The following is a 25,034-nucleotide window of genomic DNA, read 5'->3' as shown; positions in this document are numbered from 1 at the left end:
GGTTTTAAAGAAGAACTCCAGCTATCGCATAATGTTAAACTGATGTCACCTCTACAGGATGCAGTGCAGTGATGGCTAGACTTAAAAGACTGCTACTCTCTACTTAGCAGTTTTCGACTATGTAGAAAATGGGGAATAATGAACAGGATTTCCAGCCAAAATGGGACAGTCAACATAAAAATAAATCAGAAGTTAGAGTAGAAACTAAAGATTAATTAAGGTTTTTTTTTGCACTTAAAAATTTTGTCCAAAAGTGATAGTTAGAGCAGCCATATTGGCTGAGGTTTTTGATTGAGCATTAAGCCCTACTATAATGCCTCAGCCTTTCAATAACAGGCCTTTATTTACATATATTGTTGGCAGGTCTATAATGAAAGAAAATGTAAAACCAAACTTGTGTCCAGTGGATTGACCAATTATGTCCCTTTTATTCCATTGTTACATAGCACAGTCATCAAGTACAACACAGTGCAGGGAGATTGGGTATCCAGATCACCAGTGCCGATCATGAGCTAGGATAGTATTTAAACACATGTACTGTATAAAGTGTCCCCCCCAACATGTTTCAATGCAAGCCACAGTAAAAGAATGTTGGCGGCAGAATCTTTTATAATTCTTGCATATAAACTGATGCCAGGTTCTGGTATAAATTGTGGTATAAAACCCCAAAAAGTAAAAATTTTTGGTGCATTTGCACACAGGCATTTATAACCCCCCCCCCCCCGATATGCATGTTTTAATATGTGTAGTTAAAAATTGTAAAGATGCACTACTCCACATAACTGTAGATGTGTGTTCTATAGGGACCATTGTCACCCTTGAATGACTCCCTGTTTCTTACATCACATAATCATTGATCGATCTCTCTTCTACAAACCGGATTATACTTTTGTATTCTAATTGATAAAAAATATTTCAATAAAAATACGGTTAAAAAAAGTTATTGTATAGATGCATGATAACATGCCATCATAAAAAATAATAATAATCTAGGCGCATAAAGCCACACTAAAAAGCCAGCCTTTAGTGGTCTCAGCAACTGATGCTAAGGGCCCTTGCACACGACCGTATGCCCTCCATGTCGGGGAGCGGCATGTATTGTGCGCACGGGAGCACACAGCATCATAGATTACAATAATGCTGTGCACGTCGGGCCGCCCACGTATTGTTCCGCACTCATAAGATCGGCCTGACGTACACAGTATCACAGTAACCTATGATGCTGTGCGCTCCTGTGCACACAATCAATGCCGCTCTGGGACATATGTCTCGGAGGGCATATGGTCGTGTGCAAGGGCCCTAATACTGTGACATCAGTTTCTGAGAGACCAGTCCAGAAGTGACAACCAATATGGCTGCCGCATTAAAAGATCCAGTATCTATAAGTACAACAAACAATTACCAGCCAGGGTGTTGCTTAAAAGGAGTATGCCAGCCGTTTTGATTATGCTAAACTACTGACAGCACTAGGTAGGGGCTGGGGAGACCAGGGCAAACATACCTGGAGTTTTTCTCATGAGGAGTAGTGTGAATATGAAGTTTTATTCTGCCAGGCACTACACTGCAAGTGCCCAGGGACGCTCTCTGCATTGAGCTGATTCACAACCTCTTACCTCTGCTGTGACAGCTGTAGTGATCTCCTGGTTGTATGATACAGCTATCACTCAGACCAGAGGGGGTCGGCTATGAAGCAGCTCAATGCAGAGAGCACTTCACAGTGAAGTCCTAGGGTTTGCAGGAGTAGAATCTTGCAGAATAAAACTAAATATTCACACCATTAGGCCTCTTTCACACTATCGTATGGCTATTTCAGTGGTTTGCGGTCCGTTTTTCACGGATCCGTTGTTCTGTTTTTTTTGTTTCCGTTGTGTTTCCGTATGGCATATACAGTATACAGTAATTACATAGAAAAATTGGGCTGGGCATAACATTTTCAATAGATTGGTCTGCAAAAAATGAAACGGATACGGAAGACATACGGATGCATTTCCGTACGTGTTCCGTTTTTTTTGCGGACCCATTGACTTGAATGGAACCACTATTGACTTTGCAGGCAATAATAGGACATGTTCTATCCTTCACTGGAATGAAAAACGGAATGCATACGGAGTATATTCTGTTTTTTTCGGAACCATTGAAATGAATGAACAGACCGTATATGGAATGCAAAAAACGGCCCGCAAAACGGAAAAAAAAAAAACTGTAGTGTGAAAGAGGCCTTACATGCTGCAATATTAAATGCAAAGAATATAAATCCTAAAAAAACTCTAATAGAGATTAGATTTTTGACTGGAATTTTCAGTGTTAAATTAAACCTTACTAACAAAAGCAATGTGCAAATATCTATATATACCCACATAAGGCTCTTCAGTTCGCACAGTCTTCCTTATTTACAATTAGTTTAGTCCACTATGAACAAAATCATTTGCTGCATGTAAACATGACTAAAGTACTGTATAGAAAATACTCGAACCACAATCTTTTAGAAGAAAAAGATATCAAAATATTTGCTTCAAAAATTAAGCTTTTTTTGTTTCTGAATATTCTTCCAGTTATAAGAATATGATGAACCCCCATTGGGTGTCCACATCCTGAGTTCATTTCTAGAAGAATCTGCAAGATTGATGCAAGTTTTGTCTGTAAACTAAAGGAATGGCGACACCCGGCGTTCAACTCACTGGATGGTGTCCACTGACAAAGTTATAAACTAGGAACTGGCTGGTACCGCAATAGTGCGTTGCAAACAGCTTGCCATCTGGGGTTGGATCTGAGAATGCAATTTCATCTTTGCTCAGATGGGAGCCGTATATGAAATGGTTCCTGTCAGATAAAAAAAAATAAAAACACGACAACAGCAGAATGGGTTAAAAAAAAATACAGCAATACAGAAAGAAGCAATGACATTATGTCCTTACTGCAAATGTCAGACCATTATTCATCTACTGTGATCACAACAAGGTTGACACACATGCTTGGATTGTCTGTAAGTGTGTATACAGAGATAGTTTTCAGTCACTGATAGTTGTACACAGGGCAGGTGCTATCAGTGATTGATAGCATTCTCTGTGTAAGTGTGTATACAGAGATAGTTGTACACGGGGCAGACAAATTCAGAACAAGCAGAGATATAAATTACAAATTATACTGAATCTTTTCCCCATACAACTATATATCATTCTTCTCAGCTTCTCCTGCTCTTTAACATGCTGCCTGAATATTATACTGCATTTTGTGGTGACAAGTCTTTTAATTGTGCTCGGGGGACCTGACATACCATTGGAATCCTGGAAAAAATTATAAAAAGGTCCTTAACACTTTCACTGTACGTCCAAATTGCAAGCGACTTACAGCATTTTGACGTACAGTCACGTCCAATTTGCTTACCAGAGCTGTGACACAATAAAGTGTCACAGCCCTGGAGTCTCAGCTCTCCTGGAGAGCAGAGACACCGGGGAAGCCGGCAACGGACCAATCAGAGTGGTCCCTTGCCGGCAAGGGCTCAGATTGGTAAGTCTCTGCAGACTAACAAATCGGAGCTCTTTAGTGTTAAAATGCCGGTTTCAGGCTGTGATCTCCACGCTGGAGATCACAGCCTGAAATCAGCCATGACCCCCACTGTGTCCCCAATGATTATACGGTCCCCATATGCCACAATTGCCCCTCAGATCCTTTGTGCGGGCTCTGATGGCAGCGGCTCAGAAACTGATTTACAGCTGACACTCTGCTGCTACGGGCAAAATCGGGGCTGGCACTGATCTCGTCCGTTTAACCCCATATAGGCCGCGGTCAGCAGCCGCCCGTGGCATCTATGGGGTTGAGAGGGAGCTCCCTATGTCTTCCATCAGGCTGCCACTGCTGCGATGGCAGCGGCCCGATGGTTGCCATGGCAACCCGGACGACTTACAAAGGCATCCGGGCTGTCATGTACCTAAGGCTAAAAAATTTAATAAAAATAGTCTCTTCTCATATCCGTTTATTTAGGTCATTAAAAAAATTTAATAAAATAAAAGACATAATAATTGGTATCGCCGCATCCGTAAAGACCTGATCTATAAAAGTATCAAATTACTAATCCCGCGCAGTGAACGCCGTAAATAATAATGTAGAAAAAAAATGACGAAAATGACAAAAAAATAAACAGGTCATCAAAAAGACATATGTACCCAAAAATGATACCAATAAGAACTACAGCCCGTCCTGCAAAAAATAAGCTCCCACACAGCTGCATTGATGAAAAAAATAAAAAAGTTATGGACTTTAGTATATGGCGATGCAAAATATAAATGATATTTTGCATCACATTGTTTCACCAATGTAGCTGTTTGGGGGCGGGCTGTAGTTTTTATTGGTATCTTTTTGGGGTACATATGTCTTTTTGATCACTTTTTATACCATTTTTTTGTGACGGTGAAGTGGGCAAAAATGCAATTGTGGCTTCTCTTGTGGTAAATATTATATGACTATTTTATTTTGTGGGTTGATACGGTTATGGCGATACCAAATTAAAGTCTCTACATAGCTACATTGGTGAAAAAATACAAATGTTATGGGCCCTAAACTAATTTCAGCAATTTACATGTTAGAAAATCCAGATACCGCTCCTTCCCTTCTGAATGCTGCTGTTCCCCCAAACAGTGGTTTATGACCACGTATGAGGTGTTGCCGTATTCAGGAAAATATGCATAACAAATTGTGGGGTGCATTTTCTCCTGTTACCACTTGTCAAAATGAAAAATTTGGGGCAATAGCAACGTTATATTGGAAATAAAAGTTAATTTTTCATTTTCACAGCCATCTGTTTCTAAATTCTATGAAAAGCTTGTTGGGTCAAAGCATTCACTTCACCACTAAATTTATTCATTGAGGGGGGTATTTTCCAAAATGGGTTAACTTTTTGGGGTTTTCTTTCTAGCGGTACCTCAGGGTCTGTTCAAATGTGACGTGGCACCTGAAAACCATTCTAGCAAAATCTGCCCTCCGTTAACAATATTGCGCTCCTTTCTTTCTGAGTCCTGCCGTGGGCCCATACAGCAGTTTATGACCACATATGGAGGGTTTCTGTAAACTGCAGAATCAGGGTAAAAAATATTGAGGTTTCTTTGTCTGTTAACCCTTGATGGGTTCCAGGAAAATTGGATTTAAAATGGATAATCTGCCCCCAAAAATGAAATTTTTAAATTTCCCTTCCATTTTGCTTTAATACTTGTGGAACACCTAAAGGGTTAATAAAGTTTGTAAAATCACTTTTGAATAACTTGAGGGGTGTAGATTCCTGAACTACAATTTACTATTCATTATGATGAATCGTCCATCAATTTCCTAGATACAGTAGTCATAAAAAAAAACCTCAGGCAAACTTACCACAGATTTATACAGCAAACCAACAGACAGGAACAATTTACTCCACTTTACCAGCTTTCATCCTCCAACCACAAAAAAAAATCCCTTCCAAGCTCTCAATTTAAAAGGATACAGACCATAGTTGAAGATCCTTCAACCAGACGGCAACTGATTGAGGAACTCAAACAGCAGTTCAAATACCATGGTTATCCATCATACCTTGACAATCCCAGTGCAAAACAAACAAAAACATACAACATACAAATGTATTCCATTTGTTCACACCCTTCATCCCAGCGCGGTGAAAGTTCTGATTATTATTCGAAGCCGTTGGCCATTATTAAAAAAAGCTTATCCGCATAGAGTTTGGTAATCCTATACTACCCTGTAACCGCAGGCCAAAGAACCTGTGAGATGCTCTGGTAAGAGCAGATGAAGGTCCTGGTACTCGTTTACCTAAACAGTTGTTCCTACAGACCCAGAGGAGAGGCACATTTCCATGCCTACACTGCTTTCAATGTTCTAACGTACAGAAAGGTTCTGTTATATCTTACCCACACAAGGGGAAACCGATTGACTTTTTTTTTACCTGCGATTCCGACTATGTTGTGTACCTCATTAAATGTCCATGTGGCCTAGTGTATGTAGGAGAAACCTCCCAAAGGGTGAAAGAGATTCTGCCAACATAAATCCACCATTAGATGCCAAAATTTACTCTTGCTGATTCCCTCATTTTTACGAAGTGAGACATTCCATAGCCCAACTCAAATTCCAGGTCATAGAAGGGGTGGCAACAGATCTAAAACACTCAAACTTAGGGAGGCCTACTGGATACACACATTACAGAGCCTTAGGCCCCTTTCACATGGGCGAGTTTTCCGCGCGGGTGCAATGCGTGAGGTGAACGCATTGCAGCCGCACTGAATCCAGACCCATTCATTTCTATGGGGCTGTGCACATGAGCGGTGATTTTCACGCATCACTTGTGCGTTGCGTGAAAATCGCAGAATGCTCTATTTTGTGCGTTTTTCACGCAACGCAGGCCCCATAAAAGTGAATGGGACTGCGTGAAAATCGCAAGCATCCGCAAGCAAGTGCGGATGCAGTGCGATTTTCACGCACCGTTGCTAGGAGACGATCGGGATGGAGACCCGATCATTATTATTTTCCCTTATAACATGGTTATAAGGGAAAATAATAGCATTCTGAATACAGAATGCATAGTACAATAGGGCTGTAGGGGTATAAAAAAAAAAAAAAAAAAAAGGAACTCCCCTTAATCCACTTGTTCGCGCAGCCCGCCTTCTCTTCTCTCTTCTTTCTTCAGGACCTGGGTAAAGGACCTGTGATGACGTCACTGCGCTCATCACATGGCCCGTCACATGATCCATCACCATGGTAAAAGATAATGTGATGGACCATGTGATGAGCGCAGTGATGTCACCACGGGTCCTTTACCCAGGTCCTGAAGAAAGAAGACAGAAGAGAAGACGGGCTGCGCGAACAAGTGGATTAAGGAGAGTTAAATATTTTTTTTTTAACCCCTCCAGCCCTATTGTACAATCTACAGAACACCTAACCGAAACCCGAACTTCTGTGAAAAAGTTCGGGTTTGGGTACCAAACATGCCGATTTTTCTCACGCGCGTGCAAAACGCATTACAATGTTTTGCACTCGCGCGGAAAAATCGCGCATTTTCCCGCAACACACCCGCATCTTATACAAAATCTTCTTTAATTTCTTATCTTTTGTACATATTTTGGTACATATATTAGTTTCGTTGTATAATGTTAGTAATACATGATTATAACGGACACTTATCTCTTCTGATTCTAGGCCCTCTGACCTCTGTTGGGACGACGTGCCGCATAAGGGTATGCTTTTATGTTACACTGGTTTTGGGCGACCATTCACACCTTCTCTCTACTGGTGCGATCCGGCACCCTTACCTATGGTGTGCTACTATTCTTCTCCTCAGATATCTAAATGCGGCACAGGTAAGTCCACCACAGGGGATTATGGCCTCGGTATCTTGTTATGTATTCAGCATGGAGTGTTCTTGATCATTAGATAGGAATTCTTTGTTAGCTACATGAGGTGACTTAGGCTACTTTCACACTGGCGTTTCTGGGTCCGCTTGTGAGATCCGTTTCAGGGCTCTCACAAGCGGCCCAAAACGGATCAGTTTAGCCCCAATGCATTCTGAATGGCTAAGGATCCGTTCAGAATGCATCAGTTTGCCTCCGTTCAGCCTCCATTCCGCTCTGGAGGCGGACACCAAAACGCTGCTTGCAGCGTTTTGATATCCGCCTGACTATACGGAGCCAACCGGATCCGTCCTGACTTACAATGTAAGTCAATGGGGACGGATCCGTTTTCACTGACAATATTGGTGCAATTGAAAACAGATCTGCCTCCCATTGACGTCCAGGGTAAGTCAAAACGGATCAGTTTGCATTTTCATGAACAAAAAAATAATAATAATTTTGTTTTGTTCATGGTAATGCAAACGGATCCGTCCTGAATGGATACAAGCGTTTGCATTATCGGTGCGGATCCGTCTGTGCAGATACAAGACGGATCTGCACCTAACGCAGGTTTGAAAGTAGCCTTAGCCACATCTCTGTGCATATAACAGATTACTACCTTCTGTGTACCTATGGTATCTTTATGGACCTTTACCCTCATGTATAATGACATTGTCTATTATATCCTGATACATCTTCGATGACAAGACTTTTTGCCTGTATTTATGCCTTATTTATCAGATTCACCGGGAAATGTAGTCTTTATCCACACCTTCTTTTGTATAGAATTATTATATTATTCCAGCGGATACTATGATGGCATTTTGTAATCAGTATAACACTTGTGGTGTATATCAACTATGAACAGTCATTTTCTGTATTAACAGTCATTCTCTGTGTTACGTCAGTCATTGTATTGTCATTGCACTTTTAGTGTCCGATGAAGGCCTGCGCGCCGAAAACGTTAACATACGTACTGCCGCTTGATTTCTATGTACTCAGCAATAAAAAAAGCATCTTTGATTAGAGTTAAATTGCTGTGATTGGTTATTATCAGCAACTGGGGTGGGAACCCTATACAGAGCATACGTCAAGCAGTGTGCGACAAAGTTCTGAGAACTGTTTCTAAAATGTGGTCATTTATGGGTGATTTCAACTATGTAAGCCCCACAAAGTGACTTCATAACTGAAATGGTCCTTAAAAAAGTGGGTTTTGGATTATTTTTTTTTATTAAAAAAAAAAAAAAAAAAAAAAATATGCTTCTAAACTTCTAAGCCTTCTAACGTCCTAAAAAAATTAAATGACATTTACAAAATGATGCCAACATAAAGTATACATATGGGGAATGTAAAGTAATAACTATTTTATGAAGTATCACCATTCGTCTTAAAAGGAAAGAAATTCTCATTTTGGTAATAGCGAATTTTTCCAAATTTTCTGCAAATTTGGGCATTTTTTATGCATAAAGGTAAAACGTATCAACTCAAATTCACCACTATCATGAAGTACGATGTGTCACGAGAAAACAATCTAAGAATGGCTTGGATAAGTAAAAGTTTTCCAAAATTACCACCACAAAGTGACACGTCAGATTAGAAAAATGGGGCTCCGGCATTTGGTTCAAACAGGCTGTCTGTTGAAGGGGTTAAAGGGATTGTCTCATCTTGCCATTACTAAGACTATATGAGACCCAGTCCTGACCACCTCCAGGCCAGGAAACAGCAGAGCGCTCCGGTGCTCTGTTTCAGTAGCTCTCATTGCCTTGCATGAGAGCTACGGGAACAGCATAGGACAACACGCTATAGTGTTTCAGAGTTAGGGAGACAGCATAGCTTGCTATGCTACGCAGTTGTTTCAGTAGTTCTCATGCACGGCAATGAGAGCTACTGAAACAGCAGAGCGCCTGAGGTGGTCAGAGCTATGTCTCATCTCACCTTAGTAATGTCAAGATAAGACAACTGTTCTGTCCCAGCACAGGGAGATTAATTTCAGTATCATTACAGATCACATCTGCTGTATTTCTGTAGTTATTAGTTATGTTATAGCACCATCTAGCGGTCTTAAATATGTACTACACTTTGTTTGTCTGGTAATAAAGATTATTGTATTGTTGGGAGGTGCAAAGCATTGTGGGAGTGTAGTGCATTCTGGGAAAGAGAAGGCCAGTCTCCATGTTACAGGACATCAGCAGAGCTGTATCCTGCATATCTTCTTCTTAAACTCCACCATCCTGGTAAGACCACCTTTGTTTCAGGGACAGTATATTATGTAGAGCTGTTCAAGTAGTTGTAGTGTTACTCAGGGAAGGGCTTGTAACTGTTAGATGCTAGACATGCAATCCATGCTCAGTGTTAATGTAATGTTATAATACATGCTGTTCTATGCTTTCTGCTGATACATGTTCTGCCTTATACAAGCTATTTGTATTCTTGTAGTTTTACCAATTCACAATCCTGTAGACCAATAAACAAGTTAGACTACAGAGAACAGTCCTCTTATTTGGAAGACAGGAATGGTTTATACAGAATGTCAGACTGCACACTGTGTGAAAGTGTATGAAGACAGAACAACGACCCCTTTAAACTTCCCTCTTCTACTTATAAAAGGCCTAAGCACTGAAAAGATTCCGATAACAAAAAAATGTATAACTGTCTGCATTTAGGCCATGCATCTGAAAACAGGTTTCCTTTCATTTAGACCTTATCCAAAGCAGTTGAAGGGGTTGTCTGAGACTATTAAAAATCTTTGACTAGCTTTCCAAATGGCTAAAATAAAATAAAAAGTGTTATACTCGCCAGCAGTCTGGTCCTCCTGCTGCTGAGGAAAGTGATTAGCAGCAGTGGTCATCAAATGCCACATACCGGTGCGTCACTGCAGTGGCAAGAGGACTGGACCAGTACCGCAGAGAACTGCACTGGAGAAAGAGGGGAGTATAAGGCTACTTTCACACTGGCGTTCTGGCTTTTCATTTGTGAGATCTGTTCAGGGCTCTCACAAGCGGTCCAAAACGGATCAGTTTTGCCCTAATGCATTCTGAATGGGAAAGGATCCGCTCAGAACGCATCAGTTTGCCTCCATTCTGTCACCATTCCGCTTTGGAGGCTGACACCAAAATGCTGCTTGCAGCGTTTTGGTGTCTGTCTGACGAAACTGAGCCAAACGGATCCGTTCTGACACACAACGTAAGTCAATGGGGACGGTTTTCTATGACACAATCTGGCTGTCACGGTGGGGAGTGGGGAAAACCCCCCACTGTACAATGTCAGGTATAATGGGGAGGCAGCTAGGCCAGGAAGCCGGAATCAGGTCACCTCCTAAAGCGTCCCTAATCCTCACCCTAACTCCTCACCATATGAGCGGACCTGAATGGTAGGACGGCTCATACCAGGATACCTTTGGCCCCGAGACGCCCTGATAATTCCTCACATAGGAGCAGGGGAGAGACAACCTGTTCTTCCCAGACACGGATGAATACGAGTCTCAAATGTCCTAGCAGCAGGGAAAGGAAAAGACCATATGCAGCAACAGAATCGGCAGGTAAAAACACCAAAAACACACATACCTGCCGCAGCCACCACGACTGGAACCCGTGCAAATGTACAGGTGCCCACACACCAAACACCACACACAGGTATCCAGCACACCTTATTCTGCCTGGGCCCGAAACAGCAAGGTGCACTGCAGCCCCAGGCAGCACTGCATACAGGCTTATGGTTCACCCCTCTGGGAAACCAGTCCCCTTCCAGAGGTACAACACACACAGGGTAACGTCTTGCACACATTTAAAGGACAAACACCAACAACATCCCAGACATGTAACAACAAGACGTACAACAAACCCTGAACATAAACCCACATCAAACATACAACAAGTGAGGTTGGGTACATAGAGGATACAAGGGAGACAAAGGAATGACATCGCAGATGACATCGATGTCCTACAAGGTGGCCCTCAAGGACTGGGCAGATGGAACACCCTGGACTGGAGCAGAGCTCCAGCACCAACGAGAGCTGAAGTACAACTGACTCCAGCCAGGAAGCCACAGGAGATAAAAGCCAAGTGACCACACCCAGTCAGGGAGTTAACCCTTACAATACCAGACAGAGGGAGGCTACAACTTAAAGGGGAAGTGCACACACAAGCATAAAAACAACCCGTTGCCGCAGGCAACAGGATGCGTGGCAACCATGACACTGCACCTGCATGCTATAACCGCCTAGGGCAACTGCAAGCATGGCAAAAGTGTCACGGCGCACACAGCAAAGGCCGTGACACTGGCACAATAGAAAACGGATCAGTCCTCCACTGAATTTCAATGGTGTTCAAGACGGATCCTTCTTGGCTATGTTAAAGATAATACAAACTGATCCATTCTGAACGGATGCAGACGGTTGTATTATCTGAACGGATCCGTCTGTGAAGATCCAAAATGAAAAAAAATATGGCTATGAAAATTGCACAAACATGATTTTTTTTTTAATTCAAAAAAATTTATTGTGCAAAAACGTAAAAAACTAAAAAAAATAAAACTAGACATATTTAGTATTGTTGCGTCCGTAATGACCGGATTTATAACAAGATCACATGATCTAACCCATCAAGTGAACGGTGTATAATAAAAAAAATAAAAAATAATTGAAAAATGACACCAAACAGCTTTTTATGTGACTTCACCTCCCAAAAATTTGATAAAAAAGCAACCAGAAAGCCAAATGTACCCCAAAATGGTGCCAATAAACACTACAGCTTGTCTCGCACAAAATAAGCCCTCACACAGCTCATTCAACAAAAAATAAAAAAGTTATTGCTTTTAAAAACTATGACAGAAAATTCTATGTTAGAAAATCCAGATGCTACTCCCTCCCTTCTGAGCCCTGGCGTATCCCTAAATAACAGTTTACGACCACAATTGGGATGTTACTGTATTCAGGAGAAAGTGGGTAGAAAATTGTGGGGGGGGGGGGGGGGGGGATATATTCTCCTGCTATCTTTTGTGAAAAAGCAAGTTTGGGCCTAAAGCACCATTTTCTTGTAAAAAACAAAAATGTAATTTTTCATTTTCACAACCAAGTATTAAAAATTCTATGAAACAGCTGTTGAGTGAAGTGCTCGCTACACCCCTTAAAAATTCCTTGGGTGGTGTAGTTTACAAAATGTGGTCACTGTTTGGGTGTTTTCACTGTGGGGTTACCTCAGGGCTTTTTTCAAATGCAACATGGTGCCCAAAGACCATTCCAGAAAAATCTGCCCTCCAAAATCCATATGGTGCTCCTTGCCTTCTGTGCCCTGACGTGTGCCCAAACAGCGGTATACGTCCACATATGGGATGTTTCTGCAAACTGCAGAATCAAAGTAATAAATATTGGAGGTTTGTTTTGTTGTTAACCCTTGATGTGTTCCAGGAAAAAAAATTAATGAAAATGGAAAATCTGCAAAAAAGTGACATTTAAATTTCACCTCTAATTTGCTTTAATTCCTGTGGAATACCCAAAGGGTTAACAACATTTCTAAAACCAGTTTTGAATAGTTTGGGGTGTCTCATTTTCAAAATTGGGGTCATTTATGGGTTGGTTCTATTATGTAAGCCCCACAAAGTGACTTCAGGACTGAACTGGTCATTAAAAAGTGGGTTTTGCTAATTTTCTTAAAAATTTTAAGAATTGCTTCTAAAATTCGAAGCTTTCTAACGTCCTAAATAAATAAAATGCCATTTACAAAATTATGCCAACATAAAGTAGACATATGGGGAATGTTAGGTAATAAATATTATGAGGTATCACTTTCTGTTTTAAAAGCAGAGAAATAAAAATTTTGAAAATTGCGAATTTTTTGACGTTTTTGGTAAATTTGGGATTTTTTCATAAATAAAAGGTTAAATATATTGGCTCAAATTTATGACTATCATGAAGTACAATGTGTCACGAGAAAACAATCTCAGAATGGCTTGGATAAGTAAAAGCGTTCCAAAGTTATTACCACATACCACGTGTCAGATTTGCTAAACTGGTCAAAAAGGGGGTAAATGGCCCGGTCTGGAAGTGGTTAAATTAACAGATATTTAGTGGCTAGCATACTTTCAGTGATTCACTCTACCTTCATTAATTTATTGTCTGTATATTACAGGTTTTTCAGTTAAGTTTGTAATGGCGTGTGCTTTCTTTACAATTTTATATGCTGCGCTTTATGGTCATCTGTGTACTATGGATATCTGATATGCTGACCCTGTTTTATATGGACCTTCTGAACATGTGGTTTGTTCTACACAAGCAAGTGACTGGAAGCTTCTCATCTAAAATCTGCCTAAGAATTCATTTGTTGGAAAGAAGGATAAATAAAAAATAAAAAAAATGGATAGAAAATTGAAGTCCATCCTGGTATAAATGTCCTAGTACTACTACAATCCATTTTGAATACTACAATAATTTTGAGTATTACCTTAAACACTCAAGCATCCGGGAAGCAATTTTCTTTCTCCGCATCATTGAGAACACCCAGATTCGGCTGATTCCACAGATAGAAGGCTCAGGGGTGGTGGAACAACACCAGGCTTTTACTCGTTCACGAGTTATTTGATCTTTGTCACAACTGTCACTTGGAATATCATCAATTACCCTATAACCCTGCAAGAAAGAACAATGTCACCAGAAAGAAAGACTGAAGGGTTTCTGCTAACCGTGCAAATTATTATAGAGGGGGAGGGGGCTTTTCCCAGACTAGGTGTAACTGTAACCACTTCTCAGCCAAGTACGTATGAGGTTTGCAGGCTATGAACGTAAGCAAGATTGTTCTCATTCACTGACAGTATATACCGTGATAAAGGTGAAAGGCAACATAGTAATGTAAATTGTAGAACATTTCATTTTACATTGAATAAAGCATCCGTATCATTGGGGACACAGGCTTGACAATGGGTATAAGCAGCTGCCACTAGGACACTAAGTAAAAAAGTGTGAGCTCCTCCTATCAGCTATACCCTTCCTACAGGGACTGAGCTAAAACAGTCTTAGCTTAGTGTCCGTAGGAGGCAGACATTCCCGTTTTGCAGGTCTGCTGAAAATGTTTTCTTTTTTACTTCTAGCTGGGCTACAGGCAGCATTAAGCTACCTGTTTTTCCCCCACCCAGGAGGAGGGAGACCAGCAGGTCCCAAAGCCCGCTGCTCGTTCCCTACCAACCGAAGGAAAATAGGAACAGAGGTTCCCTAAATCCTTCCCCAAGGGGCAGCACAAACAGAAAACGCTGGAGAGGTGAGTATTTGGTTAGTAAACCATCCCCCCTTCCCTTCTCAGGTTCTTTTGTCCTCTTGCCCCCTTCCATGAGCCATTTTGCCTGTGCTTTTTGTCATTCAAAATCCCAATGCGGCTTTTTGGCAAGAGCCTGGATAAGATCATCTCTGACGCTACGGATGGTAAAAGCACCCATTTGCCTCAGAACAGGGATTGCTTTAACAGGTCCAAAAAGCGTACACCTCTTTTTTGTCCCTTTTGGAGTCTCTCCAGTCCAAAGCGGCCGACCTACAAGTCTGCCCAGGATAAGAAATGGAAACAGTCCTTCAAGCCTCGTCCTTCCTGGAGTCCCCGCCAATAAGGTTCCAAGTCTTACGCTACCAAACCTTCCTCTGCACAACATACAGTTTTCTTCACCTCTGGCGGAGTGGACAGCTATCTCCACCTGTTCCAAGAGGTCTGGCTGGCTCACGTCTCGGATGCCTGGATGTGAGAAGTCATCTCGGAAGGGTACAAACTAGAGTTCCTCTCCCTTGGCCACCAGTGCTTTTTTCAGGCTATCCTCTCTTCTGCGGCAGGGAGTGATCATTACGGTTACTGCGCACAACCGTTTTCATGGGTTCTACTGCAATCTCTTTGTGGTCCCCAAAAAGGAAGGGATGGTCCGTCCCATCCTGGACCAGAAGTCCCTCAACCCCTACTTCCTTTGGATATGCCGCTTCCAGATGGACTGCATGCTATCGGTCATTGCGTCCATGGAACCACTTGTCAAGCCAAGTTGTTTTTACTCCTGGAGAAACTGTCCACTCTCCCATTTTTAGATCCTTCCCTTGCTACGGCCTTGCCCCCTTCCCATTCGTCAGTGCATGAGGGTTCTGGGCCTCATGGTTTCTGCCTTTGAAGCAGTCCACCACAGCTCTTCAGCAGGACATTCTGGACAATTGGAACTGGTCTCCAGCTTCTCAGTCTCCCTGCCCAGAAACATCGGGAACTCAAGTGGTGGACAACCTCCCGCATGTTGATGACAGATCGTTTCTTCCTCCCCCCCCACTGGATGGTGGTGACAACAGACGCCAGTATCCGAGGCTGAGGAGGCATATTAGACAGTCGCTCTGTTCAAGGCACTTTATCTTCTAGGGAAGGCTCCCTTCCAATTAACATTCTGGAATTGAATGCTATTCATCTATCCCTGCTTCACTGGATGGAACATCTCCAGGGACATCCGGTTCAGATTCAGTGTGATAATTCCATGGCGGTTGCATACCTCAATCACCAGGGCGGCACCCGAAACCCCACAGCCATGGTGGAGTCAGCACTAATCCTCAGCCAAGCGGACAGCCATGTTCCGGCACTGTCAGCAGTTCACATCCCCAGTGTCGACAACTGGATTGCCGACTTCCTCAGGTGGGAGAGTCTCGATCCCGGCAAATATGCTCCTCATCACCACGGTTTTTAAGCAATGTGTGAGAGGTGGGGGTCGACTAAACGTGGATCTCAAGGCCTCCCGCTTCAATCAGAAAGTAGAGTCCTTCGTAGCAGGGTGCAAGGATTCTCTGGCTTTGGCAGACGATGCCCTGGTGATCCTGTGGGGTCAGTTCACATTTCTCTGTCTTCCCCTCTCTTAGTTTCTTCCCGTGGCTTCTCTGAAAAATCAAGTCCGAAGGTCTGCCAGTCAGTCAGTCAGTCAGTCATTCTCGTGATTCATCTATCACAGACTTCCTCTGTCAGACACATTCCCTTTTAGTCATCCATGATGGGCCGAAAAGAGCTGGCTGCGTCCAAAACTTCAGTTTCTCGGTGGATTCGTTTGGCTATTGGGGGAAGTGTACCGTATCAAGCATCAAGAACTGTCCTTCCGTATTACTGCTCATTCCACTCAGGTGGTGGGGTCTCCTGGGCGGTGCAGCATGGGGCTTGGGCCCTTCAGGTATGTAAGGCTGCTACGTGGTCGTCCTCACACACCTTTTCCAGGTTTTACACAGTACACACCTCTGCATCTTCTGTTGTTTCACTTGGGCGCACAGTGTTGCAGACGGTGGTTCTCTGACTGTCTTAGATTCTTGCTTCTGACTCACCCCTGGGAATGCTCTGTAACGTCCCTTGGTAAAGCTTGTGTCCCCCAATGATACAGATGGGAACTAGATTTTTGTACTTACTTTTGTACTTTTTCTCTTCTGTTCATTGGAGGACACAGTTTTCTAGCTTGATGGGCCTTCTTTACAGCCTGGTTTGGTTCTGGCTTTGTACATTGTTCGGTTTTCCTGCTTCCCCTACTGCTTTTGCACTATTTTAGCTCAGTCCCTGTAGGAAGGGTATAGCTGATGGGAGGAGCTCACACTTTTGTACTTAGTGTTTAGCTCCTAGTGGCAGCAGCTTATACCCATAGTCAAGCCTGTGTCCCCCAATGAACGGAAGAGAAAAAGATTTTACGGTAGGAACAAAAATCTAGTTATTTACTGAAAAGTAATGGCAGATACTGTAACACACTTAAAGGGGTTGTGCAGCCAGTACATATTGATGACCTATCCTCAAGACAGGGTATCAATATCTGATCAGTGGGTATCCAATTCCCACCTCCCCCCGCCGATCATCTGTTTGAAGAGGAGGTAGCGCTTGTACGAGCACGGCTCCCTCCTCAAGATTACACTGCACGTTGTCTTGCTTGCAGCGGCAGCGCAGTGTAATTACAGGTGCCTGCTCCATTTAAGTGAATCGAACAAGCACTTGTAATTACACTGTGCTGCTTAGACTTCCAAGACGACATAGTGTAATCTTGAATAGGAAGTAGAGCGCACATGAGTGCTGCCTCCGCTTAAAACAGCTGATCGGTGGGGGAGCCAGACTCCCCCTGATAACATATTAAACGACCTATCCCTTTAAGGCTTGGGCATGAATATTTTTGCCCTATCCTTTTGTTCTCCCAGGAGATAAGCTGCAACCAGAATTGTCTACCAGCAGCTAGCTTACTCTACTCTCCCCATTAAATACAAAGACATATTTGGCGGAGCCTAACATGTATGTGTATGGGGAAGCCGGGAATGAGTCAGTAGACAGCTACTGAATGTGTATGGTCACCCTTAAAAAGCATCGGTGAGCAGGATAAACCCTATTAAACAGACATACTGCCTGCTAGGGTTGATCCAGCTAGTTAAAGTGATACCGGTCTTGTGAAAATCAGTTGCAGTATTCCTGGGAAAAAGGGATTATGCCTATGAGGGCTTCAGTGCACTGAGCGGCATGGCCAGCACTGGTAAACTGAGGTACACTGAGAGGGCTAGGAAACAGCCCTCATTGCTCTAAAGCCCTAATTTGCACAAAGAGTAAAAGTCTTTTTTTTGTCCAGAACACTAACAATTTTTTAATAAATAATACAAAATAGCTGTGGCCTGCAGAGCCACCCAGTTTTTGTCTGTCAGTGTCTCGACTGCCCGCCGGCTGCCGCGAGTTCTGCGCTATTTACCACTGAAATTTTTGAATAGCATGCTTGAATTTAATGGAGATAAAAATACTTTTGAATAATAAGCACTAATACTGTGATACTATTTGTCTTACCACTGAATAGAGTACAAGGATATTAGTGCATAACAGGTCAACAACAGAGAGAATAATTACCCACTGAATATGTTCTGCTATTAAACATCCTACAATTTTCTTATCACTGCTAATGAACATGAGGGTCTTTGTCCTGGAGTGAAGCCTAAGAGGAACCTGCTGGAACCCCAAATCATTATCCACCATTTCTCGGATCTCCTCGACCTGGAAAATAAAATGCATCAATTAGTTATGGAATAGTAATTTTACCTAAAATACAAAATAAAATGAAGCCAATTAGGCTTTAGCCCCTTTGCGCGCCAGTTGAGATATATGTCCAAAAGGCACACAGGGAATAAGCCCAGTCTATATGCAACTAGGGTTGAGCGGTAAACCGGTCTCAGCAATATACCGATATCGCTGTTTCCTAATAACCGCTGTATTTTGTGCAGTCATAGAAGCGCTGACTGCTTCTAAATCTGTGTCCGCCCGTCCCTGCATAACAGTACTCACAACCACATTACTGCCCGTAGCGGCCACCCCGGCTCCTCCTAGCTCCCCATACCGACGTCAGAATCGGATAACAACAGAGGTGAGCACAACAGCCAGGCGGGAAAAGTCTCTCCAACTCCCACACAGAGTTTGGCCTGCGAGGAGTGAGAGAGACAAGACCTTAAACATAGAATAGAACCCGCCCGGGTGTATACAGAAAGTTGCTACGTCTGTCTTCTGCAGCCTGGTCCTTCCTGCCTGCAACCTGCAGTCTGCACACTGATCTATAATAGCAGGCATTAGGGAATAATGAGTCCTCCATACATGAGCAACATGACATTATATACTTGGGGGGGTCAAAACTTGTTCATACATCACAAATAACCCAATTGAGAGATTGGTGGCTAGAAGACTACTCCAAAAACTGGGTCCAAATTGAAGCCGCTCTATCCCCATCGCATAACCTCAAATCCCTCTTGTTGGCGTCACTCCATCCTTCATTTACCCGCCCACCTATCCCAACTCTAGTATCCATGGCACTAACAAACTGGTCTCATTTTCACAAATTAAGCCAGAGCTCGTCTGGCCCTCTGACCCTTTCCGTCCCTATCACGGTGCTCAATTACCTCATCCCTAACTTGTCAGTGTCATCTTGGGAGACCCGAGAATTAGATTCAGTGTCAAAACTATATGAAACAGATAGCCTCCACACATTTAAATACCTACACCATACTTATCAGATACCAAACGCTGACTTCTATAAGTACCTATGTATAAGGCACTTTCTCAAATCCAACTCCCCTCTATTGATGGATATAAACTCCGAACTTCTCAGGATTTGGAAGCTTCCACCCCCACTTAGCACCCGTCTTCGTCCCATATACATCTTGTTGAGGGATAAGGAGTTATTTACGAAGACAGCTCCATTATGCTCCTGGGAAAGTGAGCTAGGCTCAACCTTCACAGATAAACAATGGAAATCAGCCTTAACCTTCATTTCGAAGAGTTTCAAATGTGCATTACATTATGAATCCCTTAGGAAAACCGTACTGAGGTGGTTTTACACACCAGATCGCCTGGGCTATATTTTCCCAGGAGCATCACACTTATGTTGGAGGGGCTGCGGGTCAAAGGGGCACGTTGTACCACATCCTTTGGTCATGCCCTTTTTTAGAGCACATATGGAGAGAGACCTTTTCTCTGGCCTCTGATCTGCTAGGGTGCCAGATGACCCCTTCACCTTCATTGGCTTTACTAATGATTGATATGGACGATATCCCCCGAAATTTCCGTGTGGTTTTGGGAAACCTTTTCTTGTCAACCAAACTGGCGATCACCCAGAAATGGAAAATCGCCAGACACCCCACAGCTAGCGGAAATTCTTCAAACTAAACTCCACCTATATACATGAAAAAAACTTTAGCGAAAGCTGGGCATTCCTTCTCTAAGTTCGCAGGGGCGTGGAGTTCCCGGAGTAAATCTAAGTATGTAACTCATTCCTTAGACTAAACTTTTTCGGGTACAGGAGTGAATTATTATTGTATGGAAAAAGATAACCCTACCTTCAGAATGTACATTCCCCCCCCCCCCCCCCACCTGTTATGGTTTGTACGTAGGTTTGTTGTACATGTCTATTCACCATATGCTACAAACCAATGTTGGTGCTGCCAATGTATATAATGTCTCCTTGTGGCTGCCCCCATACAGTATAACCTCTACTTGTCGTTGCCCCCCCCCCCCCCCAAAAAAAAAACGGGTATTTATCGCGATATATATAGTTATCACGATAAATTTCTTAATATAGTTATCGTCTGAATATTTTTGTTATCGCCCAACCCTATATGCAACGGGTGCCAGGCATGTTAAACAGCTGACACCTGCCTGCATGGTCCAGGATCAATAACTCCAATCGCAGTCACTTAATCCCTCAGATGCTGTAGTCTATAACAAACATGGCACCCAAGCGGTAGAGAGCAAAGTAAGCCCTCTCTCAAACTGTTGCTAACACCCTATCCCACAAGTGGCCAAATCACGGTGTGCTGACTGGTTGTCACGGGAGCCTGGGGCCTTGCAAAAACTCCCAGGCCTGCCACAGTAATCTTTCTATTAAGCCCTGCCTGTAGCAGGGCTTAATAGGAAGACATTATAAGCACCATAGACAGGTAGAATGGTATAAGGCAGCAATTGAACAATGGCAACAGAAACAGCAATTTATAAAACCACACACTGAAAAAAAAATCTCCACAGAAATTGACATGTGGTGTGTACTTTAACTCCTCAGCATGTCAATTTATGTTGTGGATTTTCACCATGGATTTCATCCTTTGCAATCCACCTCAACGTACATACTGTGTGGAAGTGCCCTAAGTGTCTCAGCCGTCATACAAATAAAGAGTTCATTTCCCAACACGGATATAAAATGGTTGCACGAGATAAGCACAGCATGACAGCTTTCTTCCAGAAATCTGCGTGCGGTACTGAGGTTAGCTCCGTTAAGTGAATATCTGATACAGAGTGCATGGTTTCTGAACGAAAGCAGCTCTTTTTCCTAGTCATATACAGCCATTTTAATGACACTCTTAGATTGTTACCTCTGCCCTTTAAATGGGAAAAACGAAAAAAAAAAACGGTACTTTCTCAAGTGATATTACCTTTTTAAGAGCGTATTTAGGATCATCCGGTAGCACCATTATTATCTTGCCATCAGGGTATTCAGCTACAATCCTCTCCTTCTTCCAACCCTTGAAAAAGGATAAAAACAAAACAAACATACTATATAAGGATTGTCCTAGCATTTGCCAAAAGATTCTGAATAGACGTTTTCACCTCTAATGGTAGACTGTGAGGAGGACACGTTACCACAGACAGTTCAACCATTAATATTGGAAAAACCCTCCCAAAAATGTCACATTGTAGATTTTTAATGTGTAGTAAATCTTGTTGTCGCACAACTCAGGGGACACAATTGCATTTTTAAACCCTTAGTGACAATTCGTTTTAGCCAATAATAATATTTTTCCCCTTTGTGTTCCAGCTGTCATAACTTTTAAAAAAAAAAAATCTAAAAATTTTATTTTATTTTGAGAAATTAGTTGTAGGTTTTTGGGGTATATATAGTGTAGTAAATAATTTAGGGGAAAGATAAAAAAAAATTAAAAATGTAACATTATTTTGTGGAATTTATTTATGGCGTTAACTGTGTGGTAAAAATGACAATGGGTCAGTACAGTGATGATAATGTCACATTTATATATATATTTTTTACTATTTTTCTCTCCTCCGAGAGGCATTCAACTCTGCAACTGCTCCCCGGCTGCTCCAGACTGAAGAAAAGGGGGATGACCGCATTATCTTCAGTACACTGGAAGATATCACTGTTAGAAATCGGGATCCAGTGAACGCAGCTGAAAGTAAAAGCAGGTTTTACCCTCAATTATTCCCGACTCGAATTCTAGTGATATCTCCTGCTTATCTTGGGCTAGTGCTGTCAATTTGGTCTTGTATAAAAGTCTGGAATGCCAGCTTTCGAACAAGACCAGGCCCATGTTAGGCTACTTTCACACTGGCGTTTCTGGGTCCGCTTGTGATCCGTTTCAGGGCTCTCACAAGTGGCCCAAAACTGATCAGTTGCGCCCCAATGCATTCTGAATGGATAAGGATCCGTTCAGAATGCATCAGTTTGGCTGCGTTCCGCCTCCATTCCTCTCCATTCCAGCCTGACGATGTGGAGCCAAACAGTTCCGTCCTGACTTACAATGTAAGTCAATAGGGACGGATCCATTTTCACTGACACAATATGGTGCAATTAAAAACGGATCCGTCCCCCATTGACTTTCAATGTAAGTCAGGACGAATCCGTTTTGACTTAGACTTTTTTTTATTTTTTTTAAGAATAATGCAAACAGATTCGTTCTGAACGGATACAAGCGTTTGCATTATCGGTGCGGTGCTGATACAAGACGGATCCGCACCAAACGCAGGTGTGAAATTAGCCTTAGCTGCTACCAATTAGGAGATACCAGCAGCTAAAGCAAACCCCCCTTACCCATCTGCCCAAGCCCAGCTCGGGCAGAACAGTTATGTACTTTTTCTAATCATCTGGGGTGTGACCGCTAGGGTCCCCGCCAATCACATAAATGCACACTGCCGCTCTATTCAACTCTATGGGGCTGCTGGAGATAGCCGTGAGCTTGTACTCTGCCATCTCCAGCAGTCCTTTAGAGTTGAATGGAGAAGTGGACACGCATGCATGCCCGGTGCTCCATTCAAACAGGGAGCAAAGGTCCCTATTCTTGTGATAGGCAAAGGTGCCTATGGTCGGACCCTCACTGATCAGACACTTTTTATTTATGCACCAACATAGTTGAGGCTGTCCCTGCAAAGAAAAAGCAGCACTCTACCAGATCAGATAAAACTGCAGGTATATTCCTCCACGTTTACAGGCAACGTTTCCACTTCTCACTGGAGCCACTCAAGCTTGAAAATGGCTCCAACAATAAGCTGAAACTTCTTTTGGTCTAAGGCTACTTTCATACCTGCGTTAGGTGCGGATCCGTCTGGTATCTGCACAGACGAATCCGCACCTATAAATGCAAACGCTGGTATCAGTTCAGTACGGATCCGTCTGCATAACTAAGTAAAAAAAAAGTCTAAGTGTAAGTCAAATGGATCCGTCCTGACTTACATTGAAAGTCAATGGGGGACGGATCCGTTTACAATTGCACCAATATTGTGTCAATGTAAACGGATCCATTCCCATTGACTTACATTGTAAGTCAGGACGGATCCGTTTGGCTCCGCACCGCCAGGCGGACACCAAAACGCTGCAAGCAGCGTTTTGGTGTCCGCCTCAAGAGCGGAATGGAGGCGGAACGGAGCCAAACTGATGCATTCTGAGCGGATCCGCATCCATTAAGAATGCATTGGGGCTGAACTGATCCGTTTGGGGCCGCTTGTGAGAGCCTGAAACGGATCTGACAGGCGGACCCAGAAACGCCAGTGTGAAAGTAGCCCAAGTTTGTGGGTAAACCTTTCTACTATGATTTTAAAACTCCATTACTCCTGTTAAAACAGAAATATATTTACTACTCACTAAAAGTTAGGTATATTTCAAGCTACAGCGATGATATATCATGAAAGTAGGGCATTTAAGTAGAAGCATGCAATGGTGATTTCCTCATCTCAAACAATTTGTTGAAACAAAATCTAACACCAGAGGTGGGAATACCCCACAAAAAATGTCAATGTCTCAAAAACTTGTCATGTGGCCTTGAGCATCAATTACAGCTTATTTTTCCAGAAGAGTAAAAATACTACTCTGACCATTTTTGAGGAGTACTTTTACCCGAGGAGGAGTACGCAAGTTACGGCAATTAAAATACATAATACATAGGCCTGCACTCTCTCACAGCTGCGTTTGGAGCCTCTGTTGCAGATTCTGTCGAAAGACCAGACAAAAAAGCCTTGTATGCAGCACTTTTGTGTCCGGTAAAAAGACAGGATCCCGAATGGAAACTAAACGGATCCCATCATAGTCGGTGGAGTCTGTTCAGCTTCTTCACTGTGGGGTGACAGGAGGAGAGGGGGAGCAGAGAACTGGGAGACTGGACGGAACTATGATTAGGGAGGGGGGGAATTACTTACTTGAAGACTGACAGGCCAGGCATTTCACTGCCACAACAAGGCCTGGGGGGAGGGGGGGGGGGGTGTAATAAGCCGGGGGCAGCTCTCCTCTCAGATCAGTCATGCAAGTCTGCGGCTCCTCAGCGGCCCTGTCATGTTTCCCGGGGTCCTACTCTCCTTACTACAGCCACTCCCGGGAGCCCGCCCCTCCTCCTTCCAGCTCCCGCCGGCTTTCTCTGCCTGACCCGACCTGTATCGCTCTGGCGCCCCAATACCCAACCAATAACAAAGCTCCTTACTGTAAGGAGCTTTGTTATTGATTATTTCAGGCACAGGCACAGGCTGCCTGTGCCATTCACAGTGCTCACCGAGCTGACGATTGTGGGGGAAAAGTCTAAGGCGTATTGGTATGTCATAGACTGTTGTACAGGCGTTATTGCAACCTCTGAGCTTGACAATGACATCTCATGCTGTTCCCAAGTCGACTTATTGTCTGCTGAGGCAGGTCATCCCACTCTACTTGAAGGGCGGCCCTCAGGTCATTGAGGTTCTGGGGTACAGAGTTACGAGCCTCTACATGGCGATTCAGCTGATCCCATAAGTTTTCAATGGGATTCAGATATGGAGAAAGTGCAGGCCACTCCATTTGAGGTACCCCAGTCTCCGGCAACTGTTCCCCAATGATGCGACCTCGATGAGCAGGTGCACTGTCATCCATGGACATAAAATTAGGCCCGTGTTCAGTGGCCTGATTCATAGCGCTCTCCTGGACGTCTCCAACATCGTTGGTGTCCAT

At 43.1% G+C, this 25,034-nt stretch overlaps 1 protein-coding gene across 1 annotated transcript in view; it reads right to left on the bottom strand.

Annotated features, from left to right (window-relative positions):
* Positions 1-2,152: 2,152 nt before the first annotated feature.
* ESCO1 (establishment of sister chromatid cohesion N-acetyltransferase 1) overlaps positions 2,153-25,034 on the bottom strand; it is a 42,762-nt gene continuing 19,880 nt past the window's right edge. The window contains exons 7-10 of the mRNA XM_040433154.1: positions 21,268-21,357; positions 18,206-18,349; positions 13,805-13,989; positions 2,153-2,820 (exon numbers count right to left, since the gene is read on the bottom strand). Coding sequence (XP_040289088.1) covers positions 2,670-2,820; positions 13,805-13,989; positions 18,206-18,349; positions 21,268-21,357 — 570 coding nt within the window. The 3' untranslated portion in view covers positions 2,153-2,669. The remainder of the gene's footprint in view (positions 2,821-13,804; positions 13,990-18,205; positions 18,350-21,267; positions 21,358-25,034) is intronic.

This window comes from Bufo bufo, chromosome 5, assembly GCF_905171765.1.
Source record: "Bufo bufo chromosome 5, aBufBuf1.1, whole genome shotgun sequence".
NCBI lineage: Eukaryota > Metazoa > Chordata > Amphibia > Anura > Bufonidae > Bufo > Bufo bufo.
This window is presented reverse-complemented; position numbering and strand designations above follow the sequence as displayed.